The following is a 26,445-nucleotide window of genomic DNA, read 5'->3' as shown; positions in this document are numbered from 1 at the left end:
CATCCAAACACACTCAGTGAGTGACACTTGTGCACTGTGTAACCTGTTACTTCATTAGCATGAATGTGGGCACTGTATTTTATTATGCTGCTGTAAATATGTACAGTTAACGCATATTAATCCACAGCAGAAAAAAGCCCCCAACAAATGCTGTATTTACTCCTGTTTGAGTAACTATTGCTAAAAAAGAATTCTGGGGCTTAACCTTTATAGTAAATCATGTATTTTGTAATTATAATTTAAAAATATCTCTTTTTTTTAAAGTACATCGTAATAAAACATTTTAACCACCAACCTTAAGATATGCAACACGCACAAAACTTGGAGAATGATGTGATGAATTAAAGAGGCAGCAGTGACGTCTGACAAATTTGTTTATAACATTGTAAAGATCGATAGTGCAATATGAGGAAGTGTGTAGGGAATGTTTACACAAGTCATTCTCAGTTAGTAGTATTAGTACCATCAGAACAGAGGCAATTACCATGTATTTTCACAGATATTCGGTCTTATTGTGATATTTCAAAATAATGTTGATTATAAATTTTTTTAAAAACTATAAAAATGATTCAAATGTACCGAGTAAAGAAGTATTTTTGCCAATGGAAAAAGGGTCTTTTCATAAAACTTGGCTGTTTTTAAATTGGTGCTACAAGGCCAGAGAAAACTAAGAAAAGGGGCTGTGGTATTCCATTTGCTCAAAACGTTCTAAAAAAACAAAAACAACTACCAAAATGCACTGCGCCTCACCAAAACAATAATGACTCCTGCTGGTGGGTGACATAGTAGGCTCGTTCAAGATGAACTGCGCCTCGCCTGTAAAGTAGACGAGAGCAGGCGGCAGCAGCAGGGGGCGATGACAAAAAGCCGCGGTCAAGTCGGACGGTTTCCAGCCGCTTTCAGCAGCTTTTAGGCTGAACAGGAAGTGACAGAAAAACTCACATCCTGTTAGGTCTGATTCCAATGTAATAAAATGTTATCAGACCCATATATCAGCTTGTACAAAGTCTACAGTTGTTTTTATTAAAACAGTAGCTGTCAAAATTCTCTACATGCGATCTGTTGCTGTCAATAAACAACAGACTGTAGATGATCCGTAATCTGAACGGGTTTAGTCTCTCTGATTTCTAAATGTCACTATCAGCCACACTACATGCGTTCTGTACAGAATAAGTCTTTAAATCAGACAAATAGCAATTCAACTCCCTCCAATTCAAAAACTAAAAGTTTATATAAAACGTGTTTTAAAAAAATGTTGAGTTGATTCTGAACCAATCAGCTGTTAGATCAGCTGAGAGGCAGGTGTTTCCCAGCATGCCCTGGGTCCGCCTGGGTCTTGCTGTCGGTGAAGAGCAACTTCAGTCGGGATCAAGTCGGACACAAATCTAACCAGCATGCATTGGGAATGCTGGGGATGATCGATTCTGCGCAGGCCTGGCTCATCTCGAACGAACCTAATGCGAGCACCTCACAGATATAATATGGCGACCGGCTGGTAGAAAACAATCTCATATTACAGCTAAACGGTAAGCTAAAAGATGCTTCTGAAAAACATCTAGGTGAGTTGGTTGGATGACTTTGTTTATATTTGATCAGCACTGTCTAGTTTTACAGTTTAATCTTAATTCGGTCTAAATTTGAGGGAGAGAGAGAGAGAGAGAGAGAGAGAGAGAGAGAGAGAGATAGATAGATATCATTCGCTGGCGTTTCACTGGGAGATGAGCACGGTGATCTTGCAAGATGGAGGGGAAGTTTACCATAGTTCATTGTTGCGTTGCATTGTTGTCATGAGTTATTATGGATCCCATGCAACTTCTAGGCAAGTCCCACCCTACGATGCAGCCCGATTGGTTGGGGTTAGGCATTGACCTCTAGTAGTTTAGGTTAGGATAGCCGACTGGTCAGGAGTTAGGACCTTAAGAAATTGGGTTCCGTTACCTTGCGTAAGCATGGACGCCTGGCCAATAGTAGCGTGTGAATGCTATTGAAGGGCGGGTCTTTCCCAGAAGTTGCGTGGGTTCCATAATAACACTTCATTTACATAGTACCCACATTGTTATGATGCAAAGCTGGTTAAAATAGGCAAAGTATCCCTTTAACTGTATTCTGTTAAGTAATTTCACTAAAACATATTTTCAGTTACTTCAATTAGCCTTCTTGAAGACTTGCTTGGCAACGATGCCCTGAACTCTCATCTCCTGCAGAGAGGAAAGAAACATCAAGGGGAGGAAAGAGAATGGGGGGTAAATGAATAGTAAGAATTAGTAAAACAGTTTGGCACATCAAAGGAGAGATTAATGAGTAATACACAAACCTGGTATTGTATCCCATCCTCATCCCCCCCCCCCCCATCCTTTGACCTCGTAATTAATCTTCCACTCTTTCTACATCTACTTATTTCCTCCATTGAACCCACTCCCCCCTTTCCTCCTCCAACTTCCCACTTACTCATTAACTCTTTATTATTGTCTTGCTGCTCCCTTCTCTTGCTTTGTGTAACCTTTAAAATCCACCATTTTAGAACCTGATCCCCGCTGGCATTTCTTTTGCAATTCTCCCCTGAGTTTGGACTTCAACAACACATTGCTTTGTCCTAACTGCAACAGAGGCATTAGAAATCCAGCGAGTTATTTAGCTGAACAATGCTGATTGTTTGAAGTCTTAATCAGCGCTGACAGATTATCTATAATCTTAAACTCCTTTACAACCAAAATGTTTAAGAACCATTCTTCTACCTTGGTCCTGTGGTAATTGTTACACTTTATCAAGCTGTGCATTCAACAGTCTTCTTCCTCTTTTGTGTTTGCCTTCCTTTGCAGGGTCCTACTATTCCCCCTCAAGCATGCACAAAGCTCCACAAACCCTTTAACAAAGAACTTCTTCCCACAAAGACAGTGTAGTGCAACATAATAAGGCAATAGCAACTTCCAAACCCTGTCTTATTTGCATGTCCTCCTCTCATTTAGCATTTCAATTTTAGCATTTGTTTCCTTTTATGTTTTAAATATTTTTTTTTCCTTGTTCCGTATCACTCTCTCCCTCTGCCTTTCACTCCATCCATACATCCTTACCAAATGCAGCTTGTCACCCTCCAGCCAGTGTGTCCAGCCTCGTCCATCTTTCTCGCCTCGCTGTACACAAACCAGGTTATCTCCTTCCCAGCTCACTGTAGTCTGCATGAGCACAGAGATGTTGTGCAGTTAGTATATAAAGTAGCTCACATGAGTCTTTGTGCATTGCAAAAGGGCGTCAATAAGTTCAAAACCTCTCTTTTCTTTTGCTTCCGTTTGCTCATTTGTCTTGTTTTGGTCAATGTAAGATAATGGTGCTCATTCGGATTCATGCACTGGTTTCCTGAATGGTGGTTACAGCACAAAAACAGAGCAGTAGGTTGGATGACGTTGCACAGACATTCCTAATTAAAAACACACACAGACAACTCGTATAACAAGTTATGATACTGTATACTCACAGTATCAGCAAGCCTGTACGCATCTCCAAACAAGTCAATGTGAATATTCAGAACAACAACAACATCCCCACCACACACCTGACAGGTACGACCGTCCACTGGTCTCAGGTCTTCAGTGAATTCTTCTCCGATAGTGAAATCCATGTTAAAGTTCTTGAAGGTAGTGAGAGTGCGGATCTTCATGGCCCCTGTCGCCACTTCATGGCTGATCTCTTTCGAGGGCTTCAACAGACACACAATCTTCCTCAGGGCAAAATTAATATCTAAGAAAGAAGATAATTAATAATACAATTAAATATAACATGAGCTATACGTGTGTGTGTGTGTGTGTGTGTGTGTGTGTGTGTGTGTGTGTGTGTGGGGTCATAGAAAGGACATAGTGGTGATTTCATTTCACTAGTGTGCAGCTGGAAATGAAGATGATCCACATTATGAAAGCAATGATTGAATATTTAAAAAAATGCCTCAAAGCAACGAAAATACACAAGTGTACACATAAAAGGGCATAACAAGTCTGAATGTAGATCGAGGGGATTATTAAAGAAAATGAATTGTTTTAAGGGTAACAGCTTTGTAAGCTACAATAATGCCACTGAAAGAGTCTTACCTAAAGCTGCGAGATAGGCGTCCATATTAACCTGATCCACCATATGAAACGTGCCGGAGTAATTAGGTTTAGACATTTTGTTCCTTCCAAAACTCCAGACGAGCTGAAATCTCTACTTCTCCTTATGCTTTATTTCCTCGACTCGAGTCTGGATCCCAAAGAATGTTTGCTGCCGCCGTGTTTGATTTCAGTTTTACTTACGCAGCGTTTTTTTGGACAAGTAAAATGAGACTGTTGCACGGTGTTTCTTTGCTGCAGGCTGCTCTTCAATGGAAGTCCTCTCGGGTGGAGACTCGCACTGGATTTATGGAATCGTTTCCAGTTAGCTGCGACTCTCTGAGGCTGAGAGTTTTGCAGAGGAACCACATTAAGCAATGCTTTTACTCAGAGGGATCAGTTTAACCAGAGGCGGTGCTTCGGATCCCTGAACATGTGGTGGGTGGGGTGAAGATGTAGCCTACTGAGCAGACACATTTTACAGAATTGTGTTTGTTCCTTTGTTTGTTAATTAGTTAGTTAATTTACGGTTCCATTGGAGTCATCTTCACTGGTGGAAGAAGTACTCTGTGTGTGACCTGAAATACGAATTAGGCTACAAGTAAAAATCGTACAATCAAACTTAAGTAAAAGTACAAAAGTATTAGCATCAAAATATAGCCTATTTAAAGTACCAAAGGTAAAAGTAGGCTACTCATAATGCAGAATGGACCATTTCAGAATGATTATATTAGGCTATGGGATTATGATTATTGATGCAATAATATGTAGGCCTGCCCTACATTCATGATGCCGCTGGTAACATTGGGGCTTATTATGCTTATGCTATGTAACTTGTTAAATCATCAAGTGATCAATAAACCTATAATAATACATCATACTTTATTTTCTGATTATATTTTATATTACTAATCAGAATCTGCTAAGTAACTATAGTTATCAAATAACTGAACTGTTTTGGAGTCGATGTATATGTATCAAGTAAAGTACAAGTACCTCAAAACTGTACTTAAGTACAGTACTTGAGTAAAATGTTCTTAGTTAATTCCCACCACTGGGTTATCTCAAGGCAGGAGGTAAAGTTTTATTTAAAAATTGAATGGATGAGTTTGATTAGGTGAGCATTTTTGTGATTGACAAAACATATTTAACATATTGCCATGGACATTACTGATGTAGTAGAATCGTTACCACAAGGTTCAGCCGCACATCGAGTTTGTGGATGTCTAAAAATCCATTTTGTGTTGTGCACTGTAAGGACTTAAAAGCTGAGGTTCAAAGTTAATTCTTGATCTTGGAAACAGCAGTTGACACTGAGGACTAAATCACTGTCTGAAATATGCTAATGTAATCAAACCTTCAATAACACCAGACTGTCTGGTGTGAGTGTTCAAAAGACTTGTCAAGTCAATCAATTTTGGAACAGCCTTATCTGTGTTCTTTGGAAGGTGTTGACATTTGAGAAAGGTGCAAATCTCCATATTAAAAGTAATCGTATATTTCAGGTATGAGAGAGGAGAAGGATTGGTGAATTCCTGGTCTGAAAGGAAAAAGAAATTAGTAAAAATCTGGATGTAAACGTGAAAAAATAAATGGAAGCTATTTCTTTTGTTGGAGGTTTAGCACATAGGCCTACATAAACAGAAGTGCATAAAAAACAAAAGATGAACATAAAAGTGAATACAATTTAACATCTGTCTGTCTGTATCAAATTGCCGAAGTAGGCTACAGTTGAGCTGACATTTTGCTTTTCTAAACACTAAATTATGTGTTCATCTCCTGGTCCTGATGCACTCATGTGGATTATTTTGCATCTAGATATAAAATATATTATCTAGAGCACAAAATTTAAGCAAACATTATTGTATCAACTTTACAGCTTTACATCTGCTGCTAAAACCGCAAAATATCAAAGCATCCCAAAATCATTATGGTGTCTGTTCAAATAACTGAAAAAGAGATAATTACACAACAAAGAGTTCACACATGTTCTGACTTTATTCTTAACAAACGCTTCGACCAAGAATTCATGTGATTCATGTGCCACATCAGATGTCAACCGGTTATCTTGTCTCTAAATTCAAACATTAATTTTATTTTGTCTCCACTAAATTACAAATTCTTTAAGAAAAGACTGCCTGCATAAATATAACAACATGACATACTTTGATAAAACTTTCTTCTATCTTTTCCTCACAGAGCCGCTTTTCTTGTCTGAGTTTGGCTTCTTCACATCTTTCTTTCCTTTTGACAGATTCTCGTAAACGTCTTCCTTGTTTCTGGAAACAGACAAAGAAAATGCTGATCAGGGATTTCTTCAGATTCAATCCTGTATATTTTTATATACCAGCCAACATTGATTAGACACAGCTTTGTTAGAAGTGAATCATAGACGCTTAAGGAGAGGTTAATGAACAGGGCTGCTGCATGAGAACGATTTAAACAGACCAACCAACCATGAATCAGTCACTCAAGTCACTCAAAGCTGCCAACTGTTCGGAGCTCTAAGTGGGCCAAAGTGTACAGTGTATAGACTGAATTGTTCAGTGTTGTGTGCTGTTTAATTTATTTCCTAATTGGCTAATTAGAACATTACTTAATTCATACATGAGTGGCGTCCTGGCTCAGAGAGACACTTCACAATAATTCTATCATCTTGTTTACCTCTGTCGTCCATTAAAAGGGCACTACACCGATTAAACACATGAAGTTCAGTTTACTCGTCTTTAGAGGATTGAAAAGAGTTGCTCTGGGAGAAATATTTACAACTTTTTACAGCTCAATGTAGATAAGACTGAGGTCCTTATTGTTGCTTCAGATAACACAGCTTCCAATGTTGCCCAGTGTTTGGAGTCCCTTTCTTCAGCTGTACAGTCTAATCTCAGAAATCTAGGTGTTTCATTTGATCATGCTATGTATTTTGATCAACATAACATTTTAAATCATTGACCTGTACATGTTTCTTCCAATTAAGGAACCTTGCCAAACTTAGGTCTGTTATATCACAATCCGAGCTGGAGATCATTCACGCTTTTACATCAACTCGGCTAGACTACTGCAATCCTTTTGTCATATGTTCTGTGCTCTCTGTTGACTCTTTTAAAAAGCAGCTCATCTGTTTAAACTGGCCTTTGTCTTATGTTTGAATTTTGTTTGCTTTTAAGTTTTATTTTAATTTGACTCTTTTGAAGCACTTTGTGACTTTGCTCTGTAAAAGGTACTATATTAAATAAACATTATGTTCTTAAGTCTGAAAGATTAACCCTGATGATATCATCAAGGGGTCCAAGGAAAGAGTTGCATTATGGGAATTGTAGGACCCAGCATTTTTTTGGAATTTGAGGCCATACTAGAGACTAAAAGTCAGCGGATCTCAATCTGTGATTTTGATCGTTCTTTTGTAAATCTGTCTCTTGTGAGTCATGCATCTTTATAGAAGTGCAACACGTATTCACTGGTGACCTGCTTTAATGTAAACATAGAAAGTATTCATTTTCTCCTCTATGCCAGCGGTGTCTCTATAGCTCCTACTGGAGCCGCTAGTCTGTAAAACTAGAGTAGTTAAACTAGATTTCAAACAGTGCTTTTTTAAATGAAAAAAGACCCAAATGAATAGTTTTTTTATTTCCCCAGAATAAAAACTAAATGAAATTGAGGTGGAGTTCAGCTGCAACTACAATGCATCCTCCCTGGGCTGAAGACAGTGCTGTTTTAAAGAAAGTAGGGCAGCAGTGTGAGATTTAGAGGACCAATGTGAATGTATTAGGGACATCCAATTCACACACACACACACACACACACACACACACACACACACACACACACACACACACACACACACGCTCACTCACTTTGAGGCCTTCCTGCTCGCTGGTTGGTGTTTAAGTTTTAGATTTCCATACTCTGTCTCGGTTTCCTGGGGAAAAGAGAACAGAGACATTTCAGACATGACTTGATGATTACTCAACCACAGAGAGAGGTCATGCGACTGGTTTAGTCTATGTACTTTATTGTTTTCTGTCTCTGGGTCAACGTTCATCTTTCACAAGCCATTCTCTGATAACATATCATTCTGTTGGCATTGAACAAGCCGGCTGTGGTGTGGTGTGCAAAGGCCTATTAACATAGATATCTCTGTTTTCTTTTCTTGAAACATCTTCCGGTTTTTCCTGTATTAATCTATATTTCAGCCATAAGAAAAGACTAATTGCTTTGTCTTCTCTCTGGATTTCCTGCCCCTGTTGCTCACCATGGAGGCACTGTCTTTGGCCTTGGTGGTCTGTATGTACTCAGACACAGACAAGTAGATGAACTTGTACTGGGCCTCTGTCTGCACCATGCCAGAGCGCTGCTCACGCACCATCTGGATGTATTTCGGGATGTCAAGATCACAGTCCAGACCTACAGAGTGAGATATGAAAGAATTGGATGGAAGTGGTATAAAAAAAAAAAAAGTAAAACAAACCATGTATTTTGAATGGTTTTGTTTTTACTCCAAACATATCTCAATAACAGATTTCTTTAAAAAGATTTTTTTTACCTAAAGTGTCAATGGTCTCGATGATCATGTCGATCACCACAATCGTGCCTGTTCGACCAATTCCAGCACTGCACAAATTCACAGAAGAAACCAAGTTAAAATATATTTCCATCAAAAAAAACAAAAACAGAACCTCATTAACTCTCCTAATAAAACTAAAAGTCTGCAGCCATGCTAGGCACTCGGTGAGGCTGTACTACATGCTAAATCTTAACACAAACATGACCGTGCTAACATGCTTATTTCTGCTGTGCAACTTTGTCAACATGCTTACATACCAAAATACTTACACAAGGGTCAGATAATCATTTAAACAAGTTTTAAAACAGCGCAAGAGGCCTCAGTATTCGTCACGACACGGGGAAAATTCCAAAAGGATCATCTGTCAGTTGACTCAAAACCTTTATTGTTCGGCCACTACTAATCTAATCCTGTAAAATATATGTTAATCTTAAAACTCTTAAGTGTTATCACCTAATTTATGATGATGAAACCTCATCTTGGTAAACTTAGTGCTGTGAAGTTTTTCATGACATTCTCTAATGAAGCACATTTAAGTCTGCTTTTAGCGTTGATGCAGGTTTCATGCAGAGGTGTCGCTACTAATTTGGGGACATGTAACCACATCTCAACAACAATAAATAATTTAATGTTTGCACGTTCAGCTCTGGGGGCTCCACAATCATTACATGTGGTCTCTTCCTCCTCCACCCCCCATGAGGCATTTGGCTCTACAGCTGCCTTTGTACCTGCAGTGGATGATCATGGGTCCAGCGTCAGGACACTCAGCCTGTTTATTGTTCACTTGATTGAGGAAGCTGAGGACAGCACCTGGCTCCTGAGGGACGCCGTGGTCAGGCCAGCTCAAGTACTGGTAGTGCCAGATGGTTCGAGATAGTTTTGGCTGGGAAAAAGAAAATAATTGTAGGATTAGAATAATAAGATTATGGTGAAAGCCTTCCGTCAGCAAAGCACATACACAGAGGCGAGTGAGTGCAGTGAGGTCACAGTTTGGTGTTTGGAGTTTACCTTGTCCACAGGAGCGATCTCCAAAACTCTGATTTTGTAATCAGCAGCTTCCCTCTCTGAATTAAATGTCACCACGTACGGACCCATCTCCTTGGAGCTCTGAAGGTCGGGCCAGTATGGCACACATTTATTCTGCACAGACATAAATAGTATTTTGCATATTTTTAATGTTGGCTTGACCACTAAATTGCAAACTATTGCACTTTAAAGTATACTTTAGCATGTCTTTCATATTTATGGTACTTTGTGTATTTTATCATGTTTACCAAGCTCACCCAGGCCAAATCCTTACACTGTTCATTGTGGTGGCAATAAGTTAACTAAACTAAACTTAGCAAAAGTCAAAAGCTGTGTGAATTCAAGTCAGGTCAATTTTGATTTATTTGTATGATTATTAGTTACAGTTTCATTCTCAAAGGGCTTAACATTTCAACAACAGCAATATGAAAACTGTAATGAGAAACAACAGAGAGCCCTCTCCGGTGGAAATGCCATTAAATGGCATTAGCAAATGCATAATAATAATCAGATATTTTGCCCTTTCCTTTGGCATTTTGAGAGTATCATACTTTCAGTGTTTTCAAAAAAGAACACTTAAAGATCAATTCTGCTTTCATGATTGCTGTTTTGATACTGACCCGCCCTTTCTCGACCTCTCGTGTTGTCATGACGATCACCCTCGTGTTCTCCTGCCATACCATCTGCCAGAAATCGTTGACAGTTGTTGCTAGGCACCCTTGGGTTGCGATGTAAACTTTCTGATCTTCAGACTCCCGCAGGGTGTTCTACAAACACACAGTGAACTAATGAACGCTGCTAAATAAACAAACAAACGTTGTGTTTTTTCTCATTTTGTGTTACTATGAGGCCAGAAACGTTGGAGACTTACTCTCACGTAGTTGGCGTTGATGTAATCTGAACCCACAGTGTCAGGATCACTGTCCTGCAGGATGACCCTGGTGTCATTGACTTGTGAGAAGAAGCGGACGGAGTGAAGAAACAGAGGGAGAACATGAACATTTGGTTAGTGTCAGTACTATCAAATGTGTCATAAGATTTGGTTAATTTAGAGAATAATGATACTAAGAAGATCAAAAACTCACAAGGAAGAATATTCTTGTATCTGTTTTTGCTCTTATTTTCAGGCCTCTGGCCCTCCTCTCTGCTCTTTTTCATCTTTGCCTCAAACTTTTGAAGAGCCTGGCGGGAGAGAGAGACGACTGTCTGAGACTACATACTGTTATTAAACAGTTATATACTAATTCTGACAGTGTACTGCTTTTGCTATTCGTATACAAGTATTTAACATATTTTACAGTCAGTCAATCAAACTGCGACTTTATAGTGTGACTACAAATAATACTTCCCAAAGAGAAACTGGAGCTGTTTCCCCACTAGAGGTGAGACGATTGGTCAATTGATCGATTAGCTGAAAATTAAACAGCAACTATTTCAATAATCGTTTAAAGCTCCATTGTGTAATTTTTTTAGTTGATTCTTAGCAAAAAAACCTTTGTTCTTTCACAAATATGTGCTCCTTCATGTGTAATTACTTACACCAACTAATCAAAGTATTCTCGTACGCGTAGAATCTGCCATTCACAATCATTCAGAATACATTGGAGCGACTCGCTCCAATGTATTCTACCATGTTGCGCCTCCATCTTTAAAATACGTTACCCGAAGAGGGACATACCTTTGCGTTTCGCACTTTTACACTCACTGGCACCGTGACAAATGCCAGGGAGGGGGAGAAGATTACTCAGCGACTGCTGGCATATATGAAAGCCGGTTGAAGATGGAGCGCCTATCTAGGACGAGTAACGGAGGTGCCAAGGAAGTTAAAAAGAGAATTAAAATGACAACGCGACAGGCAAAGCAACAAGACCAAAGTTAATATTGGAGTGGCTTTTCCAAGATGGAAAAAGCTCATAAGGAGCAAGGATTTTAAAAGGGACACCGAAGTTGCCTGCTTTCTTCTCGAAAGGTAATTCAGCCTATTTGTGTAGAAATATATTAAACACACAAACCTCTGTTGCTTCTCTTAGAAAGTAATATTCAGTTGGTTGTCATATACAATTTCACCGCTAGATGGGAGAAATTCTTACACAATGTAGCTTTAAGTCTTTTTTTTAAGCAAAAATGCCAAACTTTCCCCACTTCCAGCTTCCTGGTCGTGAGGGTTTGTTGTTTTTCTCTTAAATGTTTTATATCATTAACAGAATATCTTTGGGTTTTGGACAATGGTAGGACAAATTGAGCAATTTAAAAATGTCACCTTGGACTCTGTGACATTGTTCACAATTTTCTGACATTTTATACACGATTAAGATTAAGAATTTATATTCGTCAGATAAATCTTTAATGGAAATAATCATCATTTGCAGCCCTAGTCACCGCCACCTGCAATGTATTTGAGTTAAAGTAGCAGTGTGTAAGAATTAAGGAGTCTATGGGCAGAAATGGAATATATAATTTATTTATATTAATTTATGTTTTAGTCACCTAAAAATAAAAATAGTTGTGTTTCCGTTAGCTTAGAATGAGCCCTTCTCTATATCTACATAGAGAGTGGATCCTCTTCCACGGAGCCCGCCATGTTTCTACAGTAGCCCATGGAATAGACAAACCAAACACTAGAGGGCCTTTCGCGTTTCTATGTTGAAGTGAAGACCACCGTAGGTTCTACTCTTATTCTGTACACGCTTGGAAAGGAAAGGGGTGAGGAGAGGGGTATTCAGTTGGTTGCAATCTACAACCTCACCGCTAGATGCCAGTATATCCTTCACAGTGGTCCTCTAAATTAGCATCTATTACATTTCCTTTCACTCAAAAATCAAGTGTGTTTTTTAGTGTTTGTGAGTGTTTTAAGTTAAATTTATTTAGTCACTCCTCCAGTGCACTTAATGCCTGCTGTGAGTTATATGTAATATGGCATTGGGACATAGTGTGTTCCACTACCGCAAGATGGTAGTTTAATACCTGTACTTCTGCCCACAGTCAGGAAGTAAGTGAAATGAAATGTTTAAAGGCGTATGGACAGTCAATCTGTAATATGATGTCTAATGTATAATTTCCTTTTTCCAACTTAAGGACAACCCTGTGGTTCTTACACCACAGTTAAAAGCATCATGGTAAAGATAACCGAAGCTGGGTCAAATCTCACGTCAAACTCTTCCCAGAAGCCGGCCTTGCTCTTCTCTCCCTCGCCGTCCTGCTGCTGCTGTGTGGTCTGATCCAGCAGCTGCACTCTGCTGTCGATATCTGCTGCATTCACTCTGGTGGAGTAGTACGGCTGCAGAGGACAGAGAGAGGAACAATCTTATAATAGAGATGAAAGAAAAAGACGAGCCAATGAACGCAATCCACAACATTATAATCATCATCAGTAAGGCCACAATGAGACAACGCTGTGAGTAATATTTCCTATCTGTGGGCTGTGCTGCTCGTCTTTTAAAATAAATCACAAAGACCTATTTCTATTTTTCACAGCTCACTGACATTCATGTCAAGAAAGAAAAACAAGGACAAGACAGACAAGGCAGTAAAATCATTGAAGAAACATGACAAGCATGTATGAATAAATAAAATAGAGTGCTGATATATACAGTATGCTCATAGTTTAAAGTGTTTAAGTCTATTGTTGTGCAGTCTAATTGCTGTAGGAACAACAGACTTGCTGTACCTTGTAGTCCTAATTTTCCTTTGCAGGAGTCTGCCACTTCAACTGTTCGGTCCACCCTCTTCATCCGAACAAATTCGGATGAAGAGGGTGGGTTGAATCATTTTGAATTTGTTCTGTCTTTTTTAAACTAAGGTTATTGTACAATTGAGCTACAGATACCTGATCAACTCCAATGATCTTACTGGCTGTTTTGACTATTCATTGCAGTTTCTTCTGGTCCTCAATATACATGTTACCAAAGGCACAAATAAGGCCAAATGATAAGACACTCTGCAAGAGAGCTTTGTAAAACATCTGAAGAATACAGCTGTCTATTCTAAAATGATTGAGTTTCCTTAGAAAAAACATCCTCTTCTGCAACTTTTTGGACTTATTTTGTGCACATTTCATTAAATGTCAGTTTACTGTCCATTTCAACACCCAAATATGTGTATGTTGAGACCCGCTCCATCACTACACCATTTATTTTTGAGGGTGGAACTATAATTCCCTTTTTATTAAAATCTATCGTCATCTGCTTTGTTTTCGTCGCATTAACCACAAGGAAATTATCGATACACCATTAAATAAAACCCTGCACCTCCCTCTCAAAACCCTCTAGGGATGCAGTATTATACTTTACAAAACCCACTAATGCTGTATCATCAGCGTATTTAAAATAAGTGTGGTCTGAGGAGGTTGTTTTGCAGTTATTGGTGTATAAGGTGTATAGAATAGGGGACAGGATGCACCCTCGTGGTGCCCCTGTGTTTATGGCTTTTAACGATGAGACACATGAGTTGAATTTGACTTGTTGACTACGGTTCATCAAAAATCCACAAAACTAATCTTGGGTGTACCAATTTTTTTTACCATCAGGTGGGGTTGGATTGTGTTGAAGGCACTGCTGAAGTCTATGAAAACCGTCTTGACAAGACTCTTTGCCTGTTCAAGGTGCTCATATATGTTGTTTGTCAGGGTCAGGAGTGCATCTTCAACCCCTCTCTCTGCACGATATGCAAATTGGTTTGTTGAATTTGTGGTAGAAAACTAATTCTGACATGTTTTATCTACATCCTTTGGATGTGAAAAAGATCAGTTCACCTGTTTGAGATACACCCAGTTCCCAGAGATCTCCTCGATGCCTTTGCGTTTGTAGAAGTCCACCAGGTCTGTCAGCGTGTCAAACATCTCTGAACCTCCCACTGTATACCTGTCATTCTGAACACACACGAAAAACACAACATATCAGTCTGGATAAACACACATACAGAGAGGTTGTGCTGAACTGTCTGGTGTAAAAAATATAGTTTCAAAAGAGAAGCAATCATGCTCAAAATGAAAAGAAGGGTGCTTTAATAAAAGAGAATAAACAAGTATTTGTATTAGCACAATCATTTGTACATGTCCTTTAATTGAAATGGAAATAAATACAATAATTATAGAAAAGATTACAATAGCTCCCAAAGAGTAGTGTTCTTGTGACTTGTTTCAGCCAATACTCAAAGTATAATACGGGCTTTTTGTGGTTGACTGCTGTCCAACACTTTAATTTAAATAAGTGACACAATTTTACTGGCCATAACATGTATTTCCTTTGAGTGAAACACATAAATGTATACTGATGTATTCATATCGTACCAACAGCAGTTAACAGACTCTTTAGAGCCGAGTACGGTTTGGGAAACCAAACCGTAAATCTTTGCCAAGTGCTTATGTAAAGGCCTTTGTGACCCTTCCACTAATCTCACATTAATCTTCTGCACCCCAGCAGTGCACAAAAAACAATGGCTTCCATTTAAATGTGGCCTGAACTGTGTTTTCTATGAGGTGAACCACGGCCTAAAATAAAATGCAAAAGCCCTGATGATGACGGAAAAACACAATCTATGAAAATGAGGTTGAGAGGATGCCGGTGTGACCTGTTGCTGTACGCTGTATATCACTAGCAGCCATTCACCGTGAGTGTATCAATACCAGGATACAGTTTATGGTTTCAGGTTTTTTTTTTTTTTTGCTGTTGGTGAACATCTAAAGTAAAACTGTGCCTGACATTTATGAACAATTGCATAGTTGAAATATGAGCAACAGTCTTTTATTGTGTAAGCCAGGGAAAATTATACTTTATATCTATTTCAAAGTGCATTACACAACTGTGGGAATACCCCTCAGTCATTTTTACATAATGTGAATCTGTTTCAGGGACTGTGTATATTCAAAGCACAAGACTGACCAAAATACAACCCCTAGTTTCATGCATCAATTATCTTGCATGCCATACACACAAGGTCACACCCTGAAACACACACACACAAGGACAAATGCCCACCTGACACATTATCTTGATGTGGGAGACCCTCTTTTTTCCAGTTTTGGTCATCTCGTCCGTCAGAACCGACAGGACAAAGTCTCCTGGTTTGGACAGCGACTCTCTGACCAGGAAGGTCCCCGACTCATCTCGTGCACCGAGCAGCTTCTCTGCATTGGGCCCAGACAGGTGACCATGGTACCACCTGCGACAGAAAGGCACTGATGGTTCAAATTTGTTTACACATTTCTAAAGATATTCATGGGTACATTCAGGTTTCTTTGTGGTAATGGTTCAGTGCTGTGACCTGCAAAAAGACATTTTTTTTTCCTACTTACTGTATGTGAGCAGAGCACGGTTAGAGCTGACTGTGAATTACATATATAAGTCTATTCAAGGCTAAGCGGTTGTCAGACACTCACTGATGTGGTACACTAGACTGTTGTGCTCACTACACAGTGAGTAGAAAACCGCAGCAGAATCAGGTGCATTGGGTGTATAGTTAAAAACAGATGTTGTACAGATGTACAGATGTTGTTGTTACAGGCAGGTCATATTTCTGTCCACCACAGTACCATTGTGTGTGCATTTATGGAGCTTGTGTGAATTAGTGAAGGCTCATGTTGGGTTGTGTGTTAATTGAAGGCACTGTTCTCGATTTCTTCTTCTAAACTTCCTGCTTTGTGGTCGGAAAATTTCTGATGACAGATTTCGTGGCTGAAGAGGACAAAGTATTTATAGCCTGCCCCTCCCCCTCTCGATATGTAACAACCACAGATCCCCCCCCCCCCCCAACACACACACACACACACACACACACACACTGTGAATGCTCTCTTTATGTTTTTTTTTACACATGCTTTTAATAATTCAGTTCTTTGATTTACTTACTTGTCAAATCACAGTGTATGCTTTTACAGACACTGAAATTAGACTCCACCGATGGTTTTTAATTACAGCAGGTTGCATGAAGCGGCTGCAGCAACAACAAAAAGTGGTCTCCGTGCAGTTCTGCAGAAGCTAAAAAAAGAGCCTGTGCAAGGGAATAAATGATGAAGGACAGACAGCCAGGTTTGTTCCACCTGCGACTAATGGCAACGAGTTAATGGCCTGACCTTACTTATCCTCTTTTCTGATAAGGGATAAGGCGCCAGATACATGAGATTAAACATACAAGGTGACCTGCTGAGGTGTGGGTAATCCTGCTTCGAGATGAGATAGAGAATGTGTGAGATGAGGAAGACAGCAAGTGAGCAAGAACATGATGGAGTGTGCAATAGAGGAAGACATGTAGGGTCTGGCCATTGCTTTCAAAAGTGTCAAAACGTAAAGTTTCCAACCGCAGCAACAAAAGGGAAGTTAGACAACTGACAGAGAGAGAAGGACGAGGGGGGGGGCGGGCAGAGGGTAGAGCTTCCAGCTAGGTTGAAGTACACAGTCACACACACACAAACACAAACACACACACACACACACACACACACACACACACACACGCGATAGAAAGTAGTGTCCTCCTTGACTCATATAGGGATTGCAACTGTATGAGTTGATCACTACTACTTGGACATTAACCTACTTTAAGCAGCCAACCGTTGCACAATGTTTCCAGCTGGGAGAAAAACTCAATAATCAAACACCACTTCCAGCAGCAACGTCATGGAAGTCAAATTACCAATATGAGCAAATTAGAACACAAACAAATATTAAGTCTGTTTTTAACTGCATTTGACAAACATATTGAGATTTTTTATCACCAGCAGCTTGAAGGAGTCTTTGATGTGCTCGGCTCTGCATGCAAACATACGTTCGAAAATATGTATATCTATATCGATCTGCTACATTTAGCAGAGATGCTTGGAAATTACTGACAGCTACTGTCAGTAAAAAAAAAAAAAAAAAGAAAAAAAGCCATGTATATTTAGTTATGGGAGTTGTAATGCTTCCAAACAGCAAGGTTGTTCCTGTAAAGTTGACAACATAATAGAGATACAAGTCAACAAAATGATATTTTTCATTAGTTTATCTAAGGTTGAACATAAAACCGTAATCTGTAAAGCAACCACTAACTACAGCTGTCAGATACAGTGAATGCATTAAAGTAAAAAGCATGATTCACTGTGAGAAACCATTTCCAGAATCTCTGCATCTGTGTTTATTAGGCAACAGGTCTCTCTGATCACCGGTTATGACCAAACATGAATTTGGACACGGCAAGTTTGTTGTCACTTCATGGATTGTTCTCCACTATGAGAGGAGTCAGACAAAGCCTTTGAATCACTGATCGTAAGGACCAATAATTATTAAGGGAATTTAAGTGAAGTTTGGTCTAATTTTTCATTTTTTCGATCTAACGTTATCAGAATTCGCTAGTTTAATTTGTAAAAGTTTTTCCTGTTATCTGTTCTTTAATGATTTTGAAAGTTAAAGCCCCCCTGCACCCAAACAAGCATTTTGCTTATAGTTACTTCACTGGATGTTTGACCTTGAAATGAACAATATTAGCATATTCATAGCTTTCGTGATTTTTCAATGAGGGAGAAGGAGAAGATGTAATTCAAACGAATCAGACAGTCTTTAAAGTGCCCATATTATGGAAAAAAAAACACTTTTTCTGGGATTTGGGGTGTTATTTTGTGTCTCTGCTGCTTCCACACCCATACAAACTTGGAAAAAAAGCATCCATGCTGTTTTGAGTGAGATACGGGTTTCTGAATGTATCCTGCCTTCAGTCTCCGGGTGAGCTGGTCAAAATCGGCAGGGCTATCTACGTCATCAGCCGAAACATTTGGTGTGTGCTAACCACTTTAGCTAATACCACATCAGCTAGCTGTTTCTCCAACGGTCAGTACAAGGCAGGATTAGCCGGAAGACTTCTTCTAAACAAGGGCACACTTCCAACTTTGCGTTGAATACCTGCAGACGAGGGACATGTAAGTAGTTCTATACAATTTCTTTTGTAGATTAGGGTGAACTTGTGTGTGTTGTAGCAGTGTTTTGCCATTGAGAACGAGGTGGCTAACTGCTAGCAGCGTTAGCTTCTAGCTAGTAGCCCAGCACCTAGCTACTGCGCAGTACCTAGCCACTGCGCATGTGCGACTTCCAACAAAGCTATAAGTGTGATGTCTCACTCTGTAGCTAAAACAGAGAGCTCAACACACAGGGTGAAAAGAGGAGCTGCAGCAATGTGCAGTACAACAAATATACAAAATACAACAAATACATATAATATATGTTTTTTGAAAATTAAACCATGTAAACCTATTCTGATACAATCTCAAAATACAATTATGAACCTGAAAATGAGCATAATATGAGCACTTTAAACATGTCTAGAGGGGATCTTAAATTTAAAAAATACTTCCATCTTAGATGCAGCAGAGTAAAAGTATATAGTCTCACAATGGAATATTCAAGAAATGTACTTAAGTAAAGTAGTAGTAGTTTTTTGTCTTTGCTTCTTCTCACCTCTGAAAATGTCGACCCTGATCACATATAATCCATTAGCTGCAGCAGCGATGCAGATGTAGGAATAAAGTCTCGACAGCTGCAGGCTCTTTTTGTCTGGAGTGTGGGTGTTATTTTCACTGACTCACATTTTGACAAAGATGCTATTACACCTAAATGTATTATTCCAAAGCATCAGAGGCTTCAGATAAAACACCTTTTCCCCAGAGGAAAATATTTAAACCCCATCAAACCTACAAATGACAATTATTATCCCCAGTAAATAAACAAGAAAAATAATGTTCGTCATAGTTGATAATAGTTGACATAACCACTGACCACACACTATTACACTAAACAGCTCAAAGCAGCCAGCGGGTGTGGGTCACATTAACCTACAGGGGGTTCAACAGTGACAAGTAAGAGTACACAGACCTCTCAGTGGTGGGGTCGGAGCAGTTGAGGGGGTATTTAAGCTCGATGATGGTGCCGTCCTTGTCCTGCAGGATGCCGTTCTCAGCCGTGTAGTACTCCACCAGCTCTGACAGGGTGGCAAACTTCTCCCCGCCATACAGGTCGTAGAAGTCGCCTGTGTTTTGGATCCGGATGTGGGTCACCAGCTCGCCCACCCTGAGGAGATAAAACAGTCAGATCACACCGACCGTCAACGTTTTTCCTTGACAAAAAAACGTCCTGACAGTAAAGAGAACATCTCTATCTCAGCAGTTTTAGGCACAAAGGTTTAAACTGCCCAATAATATTTCTTCAACTATTATTTGTTTCAAAAGCCGAAATGACAAGAAATGTTTCAGTGTTTGGCCGCTAATCCTCACTGAGCTTTATTTAATTTTGTTTACAAATTGTTTGTTGTACAAATTGTGTTACTCTATATTTACCATATGCAGTATTTCTGTATACTGTATAGAAGCTATGTTTGTGTATGACATATATTTAAGCTTTCTGTATCTGCACTCTGTCTTCTCTGTCACGCAAAGACAGCAGTTAGTACAGTTGTTCTCTGGCTGCCTAATAATAATAATTTGGAGTTTACTCTAATTAGTTAGGACCAGGAATCAAAGTTTTATTGTACGAGGTTTTTGGGAAAAGTTTGATTTGGAGAAAAACAGTTAGATAATCCAACGTAAAGTAATAACACTAAGATTAAAGTAAAATATCTGCAATCCTGGATTGAATTCTTAATTTTTTAGGTTTAGGGTGTTTAAGAGCCAATGTCAACATGACATACACACCGCATTCTTGCAGTTAAATGCATCTATTGTGTTTGTCTTCGGGACGTTAGAATGAATGAATGAATTTTTTTTTTTTTATTATTGTGTCATGCATACAATATGCCCAGCCCACACGGGCTTTACAAGACACCATTACCTAGGACAAAGGACCAGATGCCAAAGTAACCACGTGCCCTAAACAAATAAACCTTCTAGTCTTTTTTTGCCAAGCTTTAGAAACAAAGGACCTCCTGTGAACATGTAAAAACTTCTCAAAAAGAGAAAAGCTCGAAAGTATTTTTTTTTTTATATTGCAGAAATGGTGGGAGGGTAAGGCGAGCATTAAATGCTGCTATTTCACAGACACTTTTACTTCAACTTACAATACTGTAATCAATAACTAACTGATGTCATTCATTCCATCATTCAAAGTTACCAAGTCAACATCTATGCTGCTGCCTGCCTAAAAGGTCTGAACAGAAATATTAACATAGGAACAGCAATTCTCACAATATACTATACATCTACATAAATATAACCCAGATATCTCTGCGAAGCATTGGCTCAAAAGAGTTACTCGGTTTACATTACTGCATCAGTACAAATGCAGTGCATTTACAAATCTAAACTTTTACCTATTTGAACTACAGACTGTGATCAGTATTGAACCTGACATTAAACATCTTTACATCAGTTAAACCTCATGAACAAACATGAAAACATGTTATCAGTCAAGTCAAACGAGGTCTCAGGACGTTTATGCAGAGCTACTCACTGTGCACCACACGTCATTTCATTTATCACATTTCACTGTATCTCATTCAATTGATAGGATGTGGTTATTTTTAGTAATGAACCTTATCTTCATTCGGTTAGAACTCTACTTTTAGCATTTTTAAGTAACGCCCATTAGATTGGCACAAATGATTTTATTAATTTGCATTTTGATTTCACTTGAGACTTTGTGTCCTTGTGAATATTAATCAAATCAACTACATTTTTGAGCTAGATAAATAAAAACGCATCAACATGTATCTGTTATCACATTTATAAATGCAAGGTGTGATTTTTTTTTAAACACAATTTCTTGTTGTTTATGTGCTTTAAAGGTTTGTTAAGACATCATTACCTGACAGACAGGGAGAAATCTCCTACGTTTTTCTTGCTGGGTCGAGCCAAAAAGCTGCCATGACTGCCTCGAGTCTTCAGCATTTCCTCGGCCTGCAGGCCTGTGATGTCTCTGTGGAACCACCTACATCAACAACACATGTATACACAGTAAACATATACTCAGTATGAATATAACTCAAACTAGTACGCATAAAGATAAGACTTGCATCTGATAAATATAAACACGTATGTACACACCCAGTCTTATTTCCATACATTAGGCAGAGTACACGATCAGTTACAGTTATTTTATAGACAAAAATATAAAATAAATGTACAAACATATTCAGTCTTTTTTTATAGAAATCTAACCGTAGTTTATTTATTAATACATCGCCACTGCAGGAGAGGCAGGTCTCAGCCCAGTCTTGTCTAGTTCTGAAATGATTATTCTTATTTATACTCTCATCATTGTCATTATTCTCATTATGGTTCTAGTCAATTGACAGGGAATTTACTTATTTACTTTTTTCTTATAATCTTAATCTTTTAAATTATTTGCCTTACTTTACTATACTGTACTATACTAATACTTTCCCTTTTCCATTTTTCACTGAAAACCTATGAACATCAATTTGAACAGATCGCTGTATTGTCTAGAGCATTTGTCATTTCGTTTATTTTGACATTTTTTAGCTGAAACAATGAATTAATCGATAACAACTGATATTGAAAAAGATTGTTTAATTCCCAGTAAAGTGTTTACAGTCTTTATTAAACTATAAAAACTGTATTCTTTCTTTCTCATTCTGTAGCAAACTCCAACTATAGACCGAATGAAACTTTATTTAATTCACTTCCAATTACAAAGAACTGTATAAAACCAATATATTTACACCTTAGTCAACACCTTTACCACTGGCCCAATTATGGGCCGCTTTTGAGAATAGAATACCACAGTAATATATTGTACATCTACACTACTATAACCCAAGAAATCCAGAAAAGCTCCGGCTTGAAAGCCCTTTCAGCAACACCGTGGTCTTCAGTTACTCAATGTAATATAGTTACATCAGTTCAGACCAAATATCTACTATTTTTCATTTCCTGGAGCCCTCTGAGGGTGGAAAAATCTGTTTTGGTCAAGCTCGGCTCACAGCCTCTTAGTTAACAGAAAAAAAACCTAAAGGCCTGTTTTTAAAGTCTGGACCGCCATTCGAAACAGCCACCAATACAAAAAGTATCCAAATGTTCATTAACTGTAGGCTATTTCCCTTTACAATAGCTTTCTTGAAACCTAGACTGGTGCTTTCAAATTGAGTTGTTAAATCATTTTATTTTTTTCATCACAATTTCAGGGTTAAAATGTACAAACTAAAGCTTGAAGTGTTGCTGAATACAACTTTTAAATGTGAGGAACCCTGTGTATGCACAATTACATTGTGTTTGCACTTGAATATGTGTTTTCACTTCAGCTTTGGATTCCCAAAAGAGAGCTTTCATACAGACAATGGGTTAAGAAAGAAGATTTGAACAGCACAGTCATAGAAGGAAACTCAAGGTAAAGGGAACATTGTAAAGAACCTTTACAGAGCTTGAATGTTAAGGATAGAAAAAAAGGGTCTCTTACTCAACAACTGAGCTAAAACATCCTTTATGACACATTTTCTTTACGCAAACAGACACTGAACAACGCATCACAAATCACATGATAGAGGAACAGAGCAGGACGAGTCGACAGCTGGGGAAAGAAAGAGCAGGAATGGAAACAGAGAAGTCATCGCGCCTTGCACAAACACAATCTGAGTCGACAAACAGAGCATTATATTGTCCAGCGGGGGGCCTTGACTCACCGAACCATGTTGTCTCTTCACTTCTTCTGCGACCAAAGAGAAGAAGAGTCATTGGTGGGAGTCACTTGTACCTGCACATGTGCAGACTCACAAGCATAAGCACAGTCTTTTTTTTTATTTATTTTTTTTTATAAAGAAACACCCAGTTCGTAAATACTTCCTCACGTTACAGCAGTACACTAAACAGAACATAACTCACTTTCATTCTCATGCTTTTGCTCTTTCACACTTACTCAAAACTCTTTGACACCTATATCTAGTATCAAAACTACTAACTCTATCTCTCTGTATCACAAAACAACCCTCAAACTACCTGCACTCTCCTCCTCTCCTTCTACGCTTCCCTCCACCCAATCCTCTGCCTATCCAACCCCTCTCCGTCCCAATAAGAAAGCAGGTAAACACTTACTCTTCTCAGCTTCCTCTGAAAACAACTGACACTTGCAGAGACGCTCAGACTATATAAGTCTCTTTCCCCTCCTCTCTATGTCGTTCTCTCTCTCGCTCTCCCCTTCCTTCCTTTTTACATCTCCTTTCACAAAATAGTGAAAGCAAGACAGGAACCAAAATAGCTGACAGGCTGTAATTCCTCCAACAGATAGAGACGGTTTTTTTTTATAGTCGATCAAAACAAAAACTCATTTAAGAGCAAAGTAGATTTAAACTCTGGAAACTTGCTCTCTGATGCTCCATCACTTAGTTTTCTGTGCAGATCTCGACAAAGAAAGCAGAAAGGATGGTTCAAACTGTTCCATTCATCGGTGAATCATGAGCGAGAGTGCCTGTCCAGTAATTCCACTTTTGAACAGGAATTTAAAAAAATCCATGAAATATAAAGTTTGAGCTTTTTGTGCCCTCAAGCCCGCACTTTGTCTCTCAGTCAGACATTTGCAAAGCTTTTTCCCTCTGCCTGCCCACCTGTCTGCTACCACTGTTGCCTGTTTGTTCTTTACTTCCAGGTGTGTATGAGTGTGTGTATTTGTGTGTGTGTGTGTGTGTGTGTGTGTGTGTGTGTGTGTGTGTGTGTGTGTGTGTGTGTGTGTGTGTGTGTGTGTGTGAGAGAGACATAAAGGTCAGAGTCACAAAACACTTCCTTATTTGCAGTTCAACCTTCCCTCTATATATATATATATATATATATATATATATATATATATATATATATATATATAGGTGTGTGTATGTGTGCGTGAACTGATTTTAGCTTTTCAGCTTTTCAGCTGCTAAACCATTTGCAACTGTGAACTTGTTTCAATATCAGACTGTTACTGCATTAACTCTAAAACTACAACTGAGTGGCATTTGTTTCCCCTGAGAGACACTAGTTTCCCCATAATGAAAAAACAAATCCACTAAGGAAGGCTTGTTCACATTGCACAGTTTACATTTTACAACCAACAGGGACGATCAACATTTAACTTGCAAATCATATTGAAATACAAGAGGTTTGAAAGGGAGAATTTGTGGAAACTACAGAATGTCAATTCTTTTCCCAGTCAAACAGACTTTCCTCATTAGACTGTACATTTTAAATTAGACTTAGAGTTAGAGACTTAGAGTTATTTATAGTGTTGGTCCAAGTATGCATGAAGAATAGAAGAAAAACATGTAAAACTGATAACACTGTGTTTGAGCAAAAAGCTAAGAATAAGTGGAAGAACTTACAATTTATACATTGGAGCCCAAAACACACACACACACACACACACACACACACACACACACACACACACACACACACAGCACTGCAGGTGTCGTTCGTCGTGGTTAACACAAGCTACAGCAGTTTGCGGAGCATCACTTCTCAGGCTGCAGGATAACGCAGCAGCAATGTGGCAAACGACACACACAGATACTTCTCACAGCCTCAGAGTGACAACAAAGATGTTTCTTAGATTTGACCATTCTTTTGAGTGTCGCAACGCATCGGACTGTTGCAATGCATCAAATTGTGTCCGCTCAGAAAAAAAAATGACTGTACATGTCGTTCTGTTCCTGCCGCCCTCTGTCTAAACTGGGAAAATATAATACGTAATTTCAACACTGTTGAAATAATTTATCCTCATGTTCAGTGCTGTCTTGAATGTGAGGATTTTCTTCTCTGCGTTTTTAAATCTTTGTAAATTGAATATCAGAAATTTGAGGATGTCATTTGGACTCCTGGAAATTGTGAACTTTCATCTGGTTTAAGGGTCATTCATATGACTGTTAGACAATTTGAATTTGTCTACTGTCAGAAATCTTTTCACCCTGTTCGCTATTCCTTTAATATTTCTGGGTGTATTAAGCAATTGTGGGCAACCAAAGCAGATAACTATTTTATGGCATTATAGGATTTAGTATTATATTGCCATTAGTGCAGTGAAGTTTTTTTTCAGGTATCTAATTCACTGGATAAGACAAAAACTAATATTTCCATTTGTTTTGGGATTTGTTTTCCTAGATTTAGTACATAATGATATATAGCAATCTTGCAATATGATAGAAAATGTTTAGAAATATTAAACCTTGGGGCAACCTCTAGTTCACCCAGTAAGAGCGTTCGCCCCATGTAGGCTGAGTCCTTTGCAGCGGCCAGGGTTTGAGTCCGACCTGCGGTCCTTTGCGGTTTGTCATCCCCCATCTCTCTCCCACCTTCCCTGTCTATCCACTGTCACTATCTAATAAAGGGAAAAAATGCCCCAAAAAATAATCTTTGAAGAAAAAAAAAAAAAAAGAATTATTAAACCTGCATCTGGAGGTGCATCAAAGCGGACATGTTGAAAGACAATTATAGGACACATAAGCATAACAAAACAAAGACTGGAGACAAGAGTAGAACAATTTGAACTACAGGTCACAGGAAGATTTTTCATTAGCAAATCAACTAAAAAATACAAGACACTCACCTACAAGACATTGTAGGGACTCTTGCAGTACGGACTCACTGGCAGTCTGGGATCTTCTGCACAAGGAAGTGATGGGTTAAATCCAGTCTCTCCTCTGTGTCATTGCCTATCTGCTGATGTTCAGTCTGTCTGTCCTTTAAAACACAGTAAACCTCAGAGAGAGAGAGGTTATAGTTACAGTACAGGTTAGCTTCCCCTGTGCTTACTTTTTTTGTTCACTTGTACCCAGCCTCGCTCGTGTTTAGCCTCCAACTCTCTCTCACGATAAGACATCTATTACCAGCCCAGCCAATCCCCACGC

General features: G+C 38.8%; 2 protein-coding genes across 8 annotated transcripts; both read right to left on the bottom strand.

The window, feature by feature from the left end:
- Positions 1 to 356: 356 nt before the first annotated feature.
- On the bottom strand, positions 357 to 4,494 carry rbp5 (retinol binding protein 1a, cellular). 2 transcript variants are annotated; one of them, XM_078252628.1, is made up of 5 exons: positions 4,080 to 4,494; positions 3,551 to 3,735; positions 3,266 to 3,415; positions 3,072 to 3,173; positions 357 to 2,198 (listed from the first exon to the last, which is right to left on the bottom strand). In XM_078252628.1, the coding sequence occupies exons 1-5, from the start codon at positions 4,153 to 4,155 to the stop codon at positions 2,145 to 2,147; spliced, it is 567 nt and encodes a 188-aa protein (XP_078108754.1). In that variant the 5' UTR covers positions 4,156 to 4,494; the 3' UTR covers positions 357 to 2,144. The 2 variants fall into 2 exon arrangements, with proteins under 2 accessions (XP_078108754.1, XP_078108755.1); XM_078252629.1 differs by lacking the exon at positions 3,266 to 3,415 and having other exon boundaries at positions 4,080 to 4,490.
- Positions 4,495 to 6,055: 1,561 nt separating this feature from the next.
- Positions 6,056 to 26,444, bottom strand: ptpn6 (protein tyrosine phosphatase non-receptor type 6). 6 transcript variants are annotated; one of them, XM_078252620.1, is made up of 16 exons: positions 23,666 to 24,149; positions 23,257 to 23,342; positions 21,423 to 21,545; positions 19,500 to 19,694; positions 15,639 to 15,822; positions 14,414 to 14,530; positions 12,812 to 12,940; positions 10,749 to 10,845; positions 10,535 to 10,614; positions 10,284 to 10,430; positions 9,646 to 9,777; positions 9,366 to 9,520; positions 8,617 to 8,684; positions 8,326 to 8,477; positions 7,928 to 7,992; positions 6,056 to 6,355 (listed from the first exon to the last, which is right to left on the bottom strand). In XM_078252620.1, exons 2-16 carry the CDS (start codon positions 23,262 to 23,264, stop codon positions 6,259 to 6,261), a joined length of 1,749 nt encoding a protein of 582 aa, XP_078108746.1. In that variant the 5' UTR covers positions 23,265 to 23,342; positions 23,666 to 24,149; the 3' UTR covers positions 6,056 to 6,258. The 6 variants fall into 6 exon arrangements, with proteins under 6 accessions (XP_078108746.1, XP_078108747.1, XP_078108745.1 ...); XM_078252621.1 differs by having other exon boundaries at positions 23,257 to 23,327; XM_078252619.1 differs by having other exon boundaries at positions 23,257 to 23,282.
- Position 26,445: the final 1 nt, after the last annotated feature.

This window comes from Sander vitreus, chromosome 6 (genome assembly GCF_031162955.1).
Source record: "Sander vitreus isolate 19-12246 chromosome 6, sanVit1, whole genome shotgun sequence".
NCBI lineage: Eukaryota > Metazoa > Chordata > Actinopteri > Perciformes > Percidae > Sander > Sander vitreus.
The sequence above is the reverse complement of the archived record's forward strand: the minus strand, read 5'-3'. Positions and strand labels throughout refer to the sequence as shown.

Excerpts from the sequence above, each read along its gene's own strand:
- rbp5 (XM_078252628.1), bottom strand. The coding sequence starts at position 4,155 with ATGTCTAAACCTAATTACTCCGGCACGTTTCATATGGTGGATCAGGTT. Across the intron at positions 3,736-4,079 it reads CGCCTATCTCGCAGCTTTAG|ATATTAATTTTGCCCTGAGG; the intron begins GTAAGACTCTTT and ends CTTCTTTCTTAG. Across the intron at positions 3,174-3,265 it reads GGAAGCAAAAGAAAAGAGAG|ACTACAGTGAGCTGGGAAGG; the intron begins GTTTTGAACTTA and ends GTGCTCATGCAG.
- ptpn6 (XM_078252617.1), bottom strand. Across the intron at positions 14,531-15,638 it reads ACATCAAGATAATGTGTCAG|AATGACAGGTATACAGTGGG; the intron begins GTGGGCATTTGT and ends GTGTGTGTTCAG. Across the intron at positions 8,685-9,365 it reads CCCATGATCATCCACTGCAG|TGCTGGAATTGGTCGAACAG; the intron begins GTACAAAGGCAG and ends GAATTTGTGCAG.